Raw genomic sequence first — 13,261 nt, 5'->3', positions numbered from 1 at the left:
ACTGTGATAGTCTCAGAGGTCCGTCAAAAGCGCAGAGAGCATCATGAAGAACAAGGAACACACCAGGCAGGTCCGAGATACTGTTGTGAAGAAGTTTAAAGCCGGATTTGGATACAAAAAGATTTCCCAAGCTTTAAACATCCCAAGGAGCACTGTGCAAACGATAATATTGAAATGGAAGGAGTATCAGACCACTGCAAATCTACCAAGACCTGGCCGTCCCTCTAAACTTTCAGCTCATACAAGGAGAAGACTGATCAGAGATGCAGCCAAGAGGCCCATGATCACTCTGGATGAACTGCAGAGATCTACAGCTGAGGTGGGAGACTCTGTCCATAGGACAACAATCAGTCGTATATTGCACAAATCTGGCCTTTATGGAAGAGTGGCAAGAAGAAAGCCATTTCTTAAAGATATCCATAAAAAGTGTTGTTTAAAGTTTGCCACAAGCCACCTGGGAGACACACCAAACATGTGGAAGAAGGTGCTCTGGTCAGATGAAACCAAAATTGAACTTTTTGGCAACAATGCAAAACATTATGTTTGGCATAAAAGCAACACAGCTGAACACACCATCCCCACTGTCAAACATGGTGGTGGCAGCATCATGGTTTGGGCCTGCTTTTCTTCAGCAGGGACAGGGAGGATGGTTAAAATTGATGGGAAGATGGATGGAGCCAAATACAGGACCATTCTGGAAGAAAACCTGATGGAGTCTGCAAAAGACCTGAGACTGGGACGGAGATTTGTCTTCCAACAAGACAATGATCCAAAACATAAAGCAAAATCTACAATGGAATGGTTCAAAAATAAACATATCCAGGTGTTAGAATGGCCAAGTCAAAGTCCAGACCTGAATCCAATCAAGAATCTGTGGAAAGAACTGAAAACTGCTGTTCACAAATGCTCTCCATCCAACCTCACTGAGCTCGAGCTGTTTTGCAAGGAGGAATGGGAAAACATTTCAGTCTCTCGATGTGCAAAACTGATAGAGACATACCCCAAGCGACTTACAGCTGTAATCGCAGCAAAAGGTGGCGCTACAAAGTATTAACTTAAGGGGGCTGAATAATTTTGCACGCCCAATTTTTCAGTTTTTGATTTGTTAAAAAAGTTTGAAATATCCAATAAATGTCGTTCCACTTCATGATTGTGTCCCACTTGTTGTTGATTCTTCACAAAAAAATACAGTTTTATATCTTTATGTTTGAAGCCTGAAATGTGGCAAAAGGTCGCAAAGTTCAAGGGAGCCGAATACTTTCGCAAGGCACTGTATGTATGTTTTGTTTGATAAAGTTCATATTTATATTTTTTTAAATCTCAGTATACATTGGCGCGTTATGTTCAGTAGTTCCAAAAACATCCGGTGATTTTGCAGAGAGCCACATCAATTTACAGAAATACTCATTATAAATGTTGATGAAAATACAAGTGTTATACATGGAAATATAGATACACTTCTCCTTAATGCAACCGCTGTGTCAGATTTAAAAAATGCTTTACGGAAAAAGCAAACCATGCAATAATCTGAGTATGTGCTCAGAGAACCATCAAGCCAAAAATATATCCTCCATATTGTGCAGTCAACAGAAGTCAGAAATAACATTATAAATATTCACTTACCTTTGATGATCTTCATCAGAATGCACTCCCAGGAATCCCAGTTCCACAATAAATGTTTGATTTGTTCGATAATGTCCAAATAGCTACTTTTGTTAGCGCGTTTGGTAAACAAATCACGAAGCGCGTTCACTAGTTGCAGACAAAAAGTCAAAAAGTTCTGTTACACTCCATAGAATCATGTCAAACGATGTATAGAATCAATCTTTAGGATGTTTTTAACATAAACTTCAATAATATTCCAACCGGAGAATTCCTTTGTCTTCAGAAAAGCAAATGGAACGGGAGCTACCTCTCATGTGAATGCGCGTGACCAGCTCGTGACTGCTGGCAGACCTCTGACTCATTCCCCTCTCATTCAGCCCCCCTTTACAGTAGAAGTCTCAAACAAGTTTCTAAAGACGGTTGACATCTATTGTAAGCCTTAGGAAGTGCAAGATGACCAATATCCCACTGTATCTTCAATAGGGGCTGAGTTGAAAATCGACCAACCTCAGATTTCCCACTTCCTGGTTGGATTTTTTCTCAGGTTTTTGCCTGCCATATGAGTTATGTTATACTCACAGACATCATTCAAACAGTTTTAGAAACTTCAGAGTGTTTTCTGTCCAAAATACTAATAATATGCATATATTAGCAACTGGGACTGAGGAGCAGGCAGTTTACTCTGGGCACCTTATTCATCCAAGCTACTCAATACTGCCCCCAGCCATAAGAAGTTTTAAGAGTGTTACTGAGAATTTGAAAGCATTTTCTTTTACATTGTATGATTTTAATATTATAACATAGTATAAACTACCCATCTCATTTTCCTCAAACCATTTCTCCATGTTTGTTTATGCAGAATAAATGCGTGCCATACTGGCCAGAAATGCAGGGCTCCAAAGAGGTGGGGCCGTATGTGGTCACTTGTGTCTCTGAGAGAGATGCCACTGACTACAAGATCAGGGTTATGGAGATCTCCCCTCTGGATCAGGTAGGTACCACCTGCTGGTTCCACTCATCATCACCTCTCTTACCTCTGTTACCACTGTCATCATTGTCACCTCTGTCATCATTGTCACCTTTGTCATCATTGTTACCACTGTCATCATTGTTACCTCTGTCATCACTTATCTCTGTTATCACTGCCATCACTGTCATCACTACCATCATTGTCATTACTGTTAACACCTCTGTCATCTCTAATACTGTCATATCATCACTATCACCACTGTTACAATTATCATCTCTGTCATCACTGTTACCATTGTCAACACTGCATTACTGTTACCATTATCGTCACTGTCATCTCTGTCGTCACTGTTATCATTATCATCACTGTCATCACTGTTACCTCGGTCATCACTGCAGTCACAGCTTAGCTGAGTTTAAAGTATTACTCATGTCTCTCCTCTTTGTCTCGTTCCTCTCCCCTCCTTGTCTGTCCCAGTCGGACTCGGTCCGTACTATCTGGCACTACCAGTACCTGAGCTGGCCCGACCATGGAGTTCCCGAGGAGCCAGGAGGGGTGCTCAGCTTCCTCACTCAGGTCAACACAAAACAGGCCGAGTTCGCCAACGCCGGGCCAATGATCATCCACTGCAGGTATATTCTAGCTGTCTTCCAGCTGTATTCTTGCTATATTCCAGCTGTGTTCAGGAAGATAAGTGTCAGTTCTATACATTCTCCATTGTCTAGAATACATGATAAGAATGTCAGATTATGTTGTTTTTCCAGGATTAAGATTATTTGTTAAGATTAGTTGCGGTTAGGGTTGCAAAGTGTCGGAAACTTTCCGGTAAATTTCCAGAATTTTTCCGGACATTTCCATGGGAAATTTAGCCTGGTAATTTTGCTTAAATTCATCAAAGAAGTTGGTTTATAACAGTGAACCTTTTTTTGTGGGATACCATAAGGCAATTCTAGGTTTTGTGGCATATTTTGGTTAAACTATCCCCAATTCAATGGAATTGCAACCCTCTGCATGCACAGTGCATTCTTCCATCACATGTACAGCTGATTCTCAAGATCTTGCACACTAATGAGATGCTATTGAGCCCACACTACCACACTGTCTGAGCCAAGGACTAGATGCTTTCTAGTAAGTTTTGATTACAATACTGGATGGGGTGAATATATTTCATAGGACATACATGATTGTTTTGTTAACTAGTAAATAGTAGCCAACAGAAAGTGTGTTTAAATCATTTCTAACTTGTTAACAATTTCTGCTAGTTAGTTTTTGCTACCATGTGGGTTTTAGCTTGCTTTAGCCTGCTAATTCACCTGTTTTCATTTTAAAACATTTATCTTACAAAGGAGTTGTTTAATCTAGCTGCTTAAATATTTATCTGTACATGGAATTGTTTAAAAAAAAAAAAAACGTTTTTTTTTCAAATCTTTACAGGAAAATGCCACTATCTGATGTGTGGAGACATATGTAGAAGGAAAAGCTGTGTACATTTGCAAATACTGTGCCAAATACTGTGCCTTCATATGTGAAGAATGCAACAAAGATGCAGAATCATCTGGCCAAGTGCATAAAGTTCCCTCAGTGCTCACATTAAGCAACCTCTGACAAATGTCCCTCTTCTAGTCGAGGTGAAAATGATGAATCAGACACCTTATCGATAGCAACAGCTCATGGTCCTCCTGGAATGAATCAGAAGTTTTTTTTTACTCAATAGAGGAATGTAGTCAGAGCAATGCTGATGACTGTCTTGCTCGAGCTGTGTATGCAACTGGTTCACCTCTGATGCTCACAGGTAATGTGTATTTGAAGAGATTTCTGAATGTTCTTCGTCCAGCATACATCCCTCCAACTAGACATGATTTATCTACTCATTTGCTGGATGCAGAGTTCAACAGAGTTCAAGTGAAGGTCTCAAGCAAATCATTGAGAAAGCAGACTGTATTGCAATCATCTCTGATGGGTGGTCGAATGTTGGTGGGCAAGGAATAATTAACTGCATCATCTCCACCCCTCAACCATTATTCTATAAGAGCACAGACACAAAGTACAACAGACACACCGATCTCTACATTGCAGATGAGCTGAAGGCAGTCATCAAGGACCTTGGACCACAGAAGGTATTTGCACTAGTGACAGACAATGCTGCGAACATGAAGGCTGCTTGGTCTAAAGTGGAGGAGTCCTATCCTCACATCACACCCATTGGCTGTGCTGCTCATGCATTGAATCTGCTCCTCAAGGACATCATGGCACTGAAAACAATGGATACACTCTACAAGAGAGCAAAGGCAATGGTTAGGTATGTGAAGGCTCAAGTTATAGCAGCAATCTACCTCACCATCCAAAGTAAGAATAATAAGAGCACCACATTGATGTTGCCCAGCAACTCCCGTTGGGGTGGTGTTGTCATCATGTTTGACAGTCTCCTGGAGGGGAAGGAGTCTCTCCAAGAAATGGCCATATCATAGTCTGCTGATATGGACAGCCCCATCAAGAGGATCCTCCTGGATGATGTATTTTGGGAGAGAGTGGTAAGCAGCTTGAATCTCCTGAAACCTATAGCAGTAGCCATTACACGGATTGAGGGAGACAATGCCATCCTGTCTGATGTTCAGACTCTGCTTGCAGATGTAAGAAAATAAATCCGTATCGCCCTGCCCACTTCACCTTTGCTCCAAGCAGAGGAAACTGCAGTTCTGAAATACATCAAGACCTCTGTCTGAAGCCCATACACGCCACAGCGTACATGTTGGTGCAGAGATCAACGAGGCCTATGGTGTCATCACTTCTGTGTCGCGCCACCTTGGCCTGGATGAGGGCAAGGTTCTTGGCAGAGTGGCGAAGTACACTTCCAAGCAAGGGCTTTGGGATGGAGATATGACAGTCGTGCTAACATATCTCATCAGCCACCTGGTGGAAGGGACTTTGTGGATCTGAGGCTTTTCCCCCTGTTGCCTCCATCATCCTCCAGATCCCACCAACATCAGCCACCTCAGAGCACAACTGGTCCTTGTTTGGGAACACACACACCAAAGTACGCAACAGGCTGACCAATACAAGGGTTGAAAAATGTGTGGCCATCCGAGCAAATTTGAGGCTTTTTGAGCCTGACAATGAGCCATCCTCAACATTGTTGGAAAGTGACAGTGAAGATGAGGCCTCAGAGTCTGATGTTCAAGAGGTGGACATTGAGGAGGTCCAGGGAGAAGACATGGAAGCCTGAGAGGAAGACAAACAAAGCTTTAGTTTCTAGACTATCATTTTACAGATGTATGTTGAAAACGTTTATGGGAGACGTGATGGATCATTGGGGATCATTCAATATTCCCTTTCTTTTGTTGTTCAGTGAAATCATCCCATGTGAAAAGCCAACACATTGAATTAAAGTTCAATTCGTAACTAAATAGTTTTTTTTTTATTTCTATTGGAAGGATTTAATAATTTGCAATTATGTCTACTACGATAAGGTAAAAGGTTTATGTTTGTCTCCATATGATATGGTAGATATATCCAATGCAAAAAACATCTACATTTAAATGGTATTCATATTAAATTGTATATATTTCCGTCAATTCCCATATATTCCCGTTAATTCCCATATATTTCCGTTAATTCCCATATATTCCTGTTAATTCCAACAGAAAGTTCCCACCCACAACCTTAGTTGCAGTACTCAGCATTTTAAGTCAACTGACAGTTCATCCTATAGGAATTTTCCCCTTGTGATATCAAAGATAGGGAGGGTTCTTGTACGTTGTTGGTCCCGTGACTATTTGTTATGTAAGCAGACATAAGTACAGCGTAATAGTGTATAGAGTGTTTACAAGGCTGTTGCAGTACAGTTTAATGACAAAAGCTTCTTTACACTGAAAGACATCCATAAGGACAAAGTTCTTATCCAATCCACTGGTCTTTATAATATAACCAAACTGTCACAGTCACGCGTGTGTAAAGTGGTCATCCCCTGGCTGAGACATCTGTTAGTGTGACAACATGACAAATCCCTCTCCGTTTGTCCATGAACACTTTACACCTCCGATCACAGAATGACTTAGATGATCAATACTGCTCTAGAAATTGTTTCAATACAGTTCATTATTTTCAGTGAATTGCATTGAGTCCAGTCACATTGTACTGTACTGACAGTTGTCCCTACAACCACTCTGTTTGTGTTGTGTTTCTGTGCAGTGCTGGAATAGGCCGAACTGGCACCATTGTGGTGATCGACATGATCATCGAGACCATCGACACGAAAGGTGAGTCTCTTTCATTACCAAAGTTCCTGCATTTCTTCAGATCTTCATGATATTATACTGCATCTTATTATGGCTCTTTTGTCCCATGATCCTTGTAATGCCTGTCATCACTGTAGAATGACAATGTTTTTGTTGTGGATTGTGATTCTAACTTCCTGGTTGTCCATAGGTCTGGACTGTGACATAGACATCCAGAAGAGCATCCAGATGGTGAGAGACCAGCGGTCAGGCATGGTGCAGACTGAAGCCCAGTACAAGTTCATCTACCTGGCCGTCTCTGAGTACATAGAGGCCTCCAAGACCTACAACAAGGTGAGGGAGGGGGGGGGGGGGGGGGGGGGGGGGGGGGGTTGCAATAGAAGGGAGAGAGGAATATGGGTAATATGGATTCAAATGTATATTGTTCTCCTCTCCCAAGTGCACTGGCTACAGTATATGTCTATTGACAAACTGTGTTGAAAAACAACATTCCAGAAAATAACAACAACAAGACAGCAGATAGAGACTCAGATATCAGCTGACACAGAGGGATCTGTGTCAAGATATACTTTTCACTGTTGTTGTGCATGTTCTTCTGTTCTCCAGACAGATATCTTATCAGACACTGCTTTGTAAAATATGAACACTGACATTGAGAGGTTGAAATTGTTAACGGAAATTGCTAAATTTCTGGGAAATTGTTAATAAGACTATGACTTAACTCTGCACATTGACTCACCTTATACCACCCATCATGTCTAACACTCGCTGTCCTCTTCTCCCCTTTCTAGGGAGCTGAGACAGAGTATGGAAATTTGCAGTTCAAACACCAGCCTGCCAGCCGCAAGGTCTCCAAGTGAGTTTGTACAGTGTGTGTCTGTGCACATGCCATTGGAGTCCTGTGCATATTCCCATCTCTCCTCAAAACCACATTGGGTCAAAGTTCTCTGGCGCAGGCTACACAGTGTAAGAGACACACACAGAGAGGAGGTTAGGTAGAGAGACACGGAAGAGAGAGAGAAAGGTTAGGTAGAGAGAGATGGAAAAGAGAGAGAGAGAGAGAGAGAGAGAGAGAGAGAGAGAGAGAGAGAGAGAGAGAGAGAGAGAGAGAGAGAGAGAGAGAGAGAGAGAGAGAGAGAGAGAGAGAGAGAGAGAGAGAGAGAGAGAGAGAGAGAGAGAGAGAGAGAGAGAGAGAGAGAGAGAGAGAGAGAGAGAGAGAGAGGATGGATGTGGACTTACTCACCTCTGTCTCCTAATGAGCCTAGCTCCTATAAGCCATATTGAAAATGGGACCATTGTTTATCATCGTCGTCCCCCGTGTCTCTCCATCCTTCTGTTGTCCAATTTAGCTGATTGGGCACGTTTGTGTAACATTTGGAGGCGATACATTTGACTAGGTAGCCCTACTGTACTCTCTCGCTCTGGAAAGAATGGACCAATTAAAAAAAACTAAACTGGACAACAAAGGAGAGGAGGAATCACTTGACCTGTTTGGAATGTCCGGACTGACCAAACTCTGTAAACTTCCACTCGATCAACCAGACCATTCAGGGTTCAAATTACACTCTGATTCCCAGGGATTCCCTGAAAACTGTTATGACAATGTTAGCAGTGTTAACTGCTATGAGATTGTAGGGACACGGGTTCTTCTTGACCAGGAAACACTTTGGACCCTGGTTATACAGCTGGCTATAGGGATCACCCTGGTTATCTCAGCTGGCTATAGGGATCACCCTGGTAATACAGCTGGCTATAGGGATACCCTGGTAATACAGCTGGCTATAGGGATCACCCTGGTTATACAGCTGGTTAGAGGGATCACCCTGGTAATACAGCACAGTTCACCCTGGTTATACAGCTGGCTATAGGGATCACCCTGGTTATACAGCTGGCTATAGGGATCACCCTGGTTATACAGCACAGTTCACCCTGGTTATACAGCTGGCTATAGGGATCACCCTGGTAATACAGCTGGCAATAGGGATCACCCTGGTAATACAGCACAGTTCACCCTGGTTATACAGCTGGCTATAGGGATCACCCTGGTAATACAGCTGGCTATAGGGATCGCCCTGGTAATACAGCACAGTTCACCTTGGTTATACACCTGGCTATAGGGATCACCCTGGTAATACAGCTGGCTATAGGGATCACCCTGGTAATACAGCATAGTTCACCCTAGTTATACAGCTGGCTATAGGGATCACCCAGGTAATACAGCACAGTTCACCCTAGTTATACAGCTGCCTATAGGGATTACCCTGGTAATACAGCACAGTTCACCCTAGTTATACAGCTGTCTATAGGGATTACCCTGGTTATACAGCACGGTTCACCCTAGTTATACAGCTGCCTATGGGGATCACCCTGATTATACAGCTGCCTATAGGGATCACCCTGGTTATACAGCACAGTTCCCCCTGGTTATATAGCTGGCTATAGGGATCACCCTGGTTATACAGCACAGTCCACACTAGTTATACAGCTGGCTATAGGGATCACCCTGGTAATACAGCACAGTTCACCCTAGTTATACAGCTGGCTATAGGGATCACCCTGGTAATACAGCACAGTTCACCTTAGTTATACAGCTTGCTATAGGGATCACCCTGGTTATACATCACAGTTCACCCTGGTTATACAGCTGGCCATAGGGATCACCCTGGTTATACAGCTGCCCATAGGGATCACCCTGGTAATACAGCACAGTTCACCCTAGTTATACAGCTGGCTATAGGGATCACCCTGGTTATACAGCTGGCTAAAGGGATCACCCTGGTTATACAGCTGGCTATAGGGATCACCCTGGTAATACAGCACAGTCCACCCTAGTTATACAGCTGGCTATAGGGATCACCCTGGTAATACAGCACCGTTCACCCTAGTTATACAGCTGGCTATAGGGATCACCCTGGTTATACAGCACGGTTCACCCTGGTTATACAGCGGGCTATAGGGATCATCCTGGTAATACAGCACAGTTCACCCTAGTTATACAGCTGGCTATAGGGATCACCCTGGTTATACAGCTGCCCATAGGGATCACCCTGGTAATACAGCACAGTTCACCCTAGTTATACAGCTGCCTATAGTGATCACCCTGGATATACAGCACGGTTCATCCTGGTTATACAGCTGGCTATAGGGATCACCCTGGTTATACAGCTGGCTATAGGGATCACCCTGGTTATACAGCAGGGTTCACCCTGGTTATACAGCTGGCTATAGGGATCACCCTGGTTATACAGCACGGTTCACCCTGGTTATACAGCTGGCTGTAGGGATCACCCTGGTTATACAGTTGGCTATAGGGATCAGAGTTCTTCCTGGTCAGATGACATGGTCAGGAAAGACTCTGGGCCCTAGTAATGAAAGAGCCCCCGAGGCACCCACCTCATGTATAATCAAACCCCTGTCTCTAGTACAGTAGAGTACACCACAGTGTAACCAACTGTCTCTAGTACAGTGTAACACCTGTCTCTAGTACAGTATAGTACACCACAGTGTAACACCTGTCTCTAGTACAGTATAATACACCACAGTATAACACCTGTCTCTAGTACAGTATGGTACACCACAGTATAATACCTGTCTCTAGTACAGTATGGTACACCACAGTGTAACCCCTTTCTCTAGTACAGTATAATACACCACAGTGTAACGCCTGTCTCTAGTACAGTATAACACCTGTCTCTAGTACAGTATAGTACACCACAGTGTAACCCCTTTCTCTAGTACAGTATAATACACTACATTATAACACCTGTCTCTAGTACAGTATAATACACCACAGTATAACACCTGTCTCTAGTACAGTATGGTACACCACAGTATAACACCTGTCTCTAGTACAGTATAATACACCACAGTATAACACCTGTCTCTAGTACAGTATAATACACCACAGTATAACACCTGTCTCTAGTACAGTATGGTACACCACAGTGTAACACCTGTCTCTAGTACAGTATGGTACACCACAGTATAACACCTGTCTCTAGTACAGTATGGTACACCACAGTATAACACCTGTCTCTAGTACAGTATGGTACACCACAGTATAACACCTGTCTCTAGTACAGTATAGTACACCACAGTGTAACACCTGTCTCTAGTACAGTATAATACACCACAGTATAACACCTGTCTCTAGTACAGTATAATACATCACAATGTAACCCCTGTCTCTAGTACAGTATAATACACCACAGTGTAACACGTCTCTTGTACACCACAGTGTGAGTCTGGCACTGGTTTGACACGGGTAGCTCACTGCCCTAAGTTGTGTTAGAAAAACTGTTGGTTGGTTCATCCATTTATCTAATTACAGTACAGTAGAATGGCTTCCCCGTTGGCCTCGAGTGCCTGCCTGGCCAAGGCTACGGCCACTCAAACATGTAGGTAAGCTCACAATCCAGTATGGTGTAGGTAAACTCACAATCCAGTATGGTGTGGGTAAGCTCACAATCCAGTATGGTGTAGGTAAGCTCACAATCCAGTATGGTGTAGGTAAGCTCACAATCCAGTGTGGTGTGGGTAAGCTCACAATCCAGTATGGTGTGGGTAAACTCACAATCCAGTATGGTGTGGGTAAACTCACAATCCAGTATGATGTGGGTAAACTCACAATCCAGTGTGGTGTGGGTAAGCTTACAATCCAGTATGGTGTGGGTAAATTTACAATCCAGTGTGGTGTGGGTAAGCTCACAATCCAGTATGGTGTGGGTAAGCTCACAATCCAGTGTGGTGTGAGTAAGCTCACAATCCAGTGTGGTGTGGGTAAGCTCACAATCCAGTGTGGTGTGGGTAAGCTTACAATCCAGTATGGTGTGGGTAAGTTTACAATCCAGTGTGGTGTGGGTAAGCTCACAATCCAGTATGGTGTGGGTAAGCTCACAATCCAGTGTGGTGTGGGTAAGTTTACAATCCAGTGTGGTGTGGGTAAGCTCACAATCCAGTATGGTGTGGGTAAGCTCACAATCCAGTGTGGTGTGGGTAAGCTCACAATCCAGTGTGGTGTGGGTAAGCTCACAATCCAGTGTGGTGTGGGTAAGCTCACAATCCAGAGTTCACTGGAGAGCTCTGAGCTGGCTATGTACGGTATGAAATGTGTCACTGTCACCACTTCTGAGTGTTTATCTCCTAAGCTAGGCCATACCTGTTTTTACCTGTTGTACATTTGCGAACTATCCTTGTATTATTAACCTGTCAGGGTACTGTTTGGAACGGCCAGGGTAGTGTCAGGGTAGTGATGGTATGGTCAGGGTACTGTCAGGGTAGTGTTTGGTATGGTCAGGGTACTGTCAGGGTAGTGTTTGGTACGGTCAGGGTAGTGTCAGGGTAGTGTTTGGTATGGTCAGGGTACTGTCAGGGTAGTGTCAGGCTAGTGTTTGGTACTGTCAGGGCACTGTTTGTTAGGGTCAGGGTAGTGTCAGGGTAGTGTCAGCGTAGTGTTTGGTAGGGTCAGGGTACGGTCAGGGTACTGTCAGGCTAGTGTTTGGTAGGGTCCGGGTAGTGTTTGGTAGGGTCAGGGTACTGTTTGGTAGGGTTAGGATAAGGTCAGGGTAGTGTTTGGTAGGGTCAGGGTACTGTCAGGGTAGTGTTTGGTACGGATAGGATAGGGTCAGTTTACTGTTTGGTCGGGTCAGGGTAGTGTTTGGTAGGGTTAGGATAGGGTCAGGGTAGTGTTTGATAGGGTCAGGGTACTGTTTGGTAGGTTCGGGGTAGTGTTTGGTAGGGTTAGGATAGGGTCAGGGTAGTGTTTGGTAGTGTTTGGTAGGGTTAGGATATGGTCAGGGCAGTGTTTGGTAGGGTTAGGATATTGTCAGGGTAGTGTTTGGTAGGGATAGGATATGCTCAGGGTAGTGTTTGGTAGGGTTAGGATATGGTCAGGGCAGTGTTTGGTAGGGTCAGGGTAGTGTTTGGTAGGGTTAGGATAGGGTCAGGGTACTGTTTGGTAGGGTTAGGATAAGGTCAGGGTCAGTGTAGTGTTTGGTAGGGTTAGGATTGGGTCAGGGTAGCGTTTGGTAGGGTTAGGATATGGTCAGGGTAGTGTTTGGTAGGGATAGGATATGCTCAGGGTAGTGTTTGGTAGGGTTAGGATATGGTCAGGGCAGTGTTTGGTAGGGTCAGGGTAGTGTTTGGTAGGGTTAGGATAGGGTCAGGGTACTGTTTGGTAGGGTTAGGATAAGGTCAGGGTAGTGTTTGGTAGGGTCAGGATAGGGTCAGGGAAGTGTTTGGTAGGGTTAGGATAGGGTCAGGGTAGTGTTGGGTAGGGTTAGGATAGGGTCAGGGTAGTGTTGGGTAGGGTCAGGGTAGTGTTTGGTAGGGTTAGGGTAGTGTTTGGTAGGCTACTACTAACTGAAGATCTAAAGAGTGCTCCTTTTCTTACACACAAAGAAGCCTACATTTTTATCTCTCAGCTATTTGAAGCTGCAGGTTTCTAACATTA

The 13,261-nt window shown here is 43.8% G+C and overlaps 1 protein-coding gene across 9 annotated transcripts in view; it reads left to right on the top strand.

Annotated features, from left to right (window-relative positions):
• Nucleotides 1–13,261, top strand: part of LOC139422179 (tyrosine-protein phosphatase non-receptor type 6-like) — a 35,944-nt gene that overhangs the window by 21,820 nt on the left and 863 nt on the right. For all 9 annotated transcript variants that reach the window (XM_071173366.1, XM_071173373.1, XM_071173394.1 and 6 more), the window contains 5 exons: nucleotides 2,465–2,596; nucleotides 3,053–3,207; nucleotides 6,764–6,831; nucleotides 7,001–7,143; nucleotides 7,602–7,666. In XM_071173366.1, coding sequence (XP_071029467.1) covers nucleotides 2,465–2,596; nucleotides 3,053–3,207; nucleotides 6,764–6,831; nucleotides 7,001–7,143; nucleotides 7,602–7,666 — 563 coding nt within the window. The remainder of the gene's footprint in view (nucleotides 1–2,464; nucleotides 2,597–3,052; nucleotides 3,208–6,763; nucleotides 6,832–7,000; nucleotides 7,144–7,601; nucleotides 7,667–13,261) is intronic.

The sequence above is a fragment of the Oncorhynchus clarkii genome, chromosome 2 (genome assembly GCF_045791955.1).
Source record: "Oncorhynchus clarkii lewisi isolate Uvic-CL-2024 chromosome 2, UVic_Ocla_1.0, whole genome shotgun sequence".
In the NCBI taxonomy this organism is placed as follows: domain Eukaryota; kingdom Metazoa; phylum Chordata; class Actinopteri; order Salmoniformes; family Salmonidae; genus Oncorhynchus; species Oncorhynchus clarkii.
The sequence above is the reverse complement of the archived record's forward strand: the minus strand, read 5'-3'. Positions and strand labels throughout refer to the sequence as shown.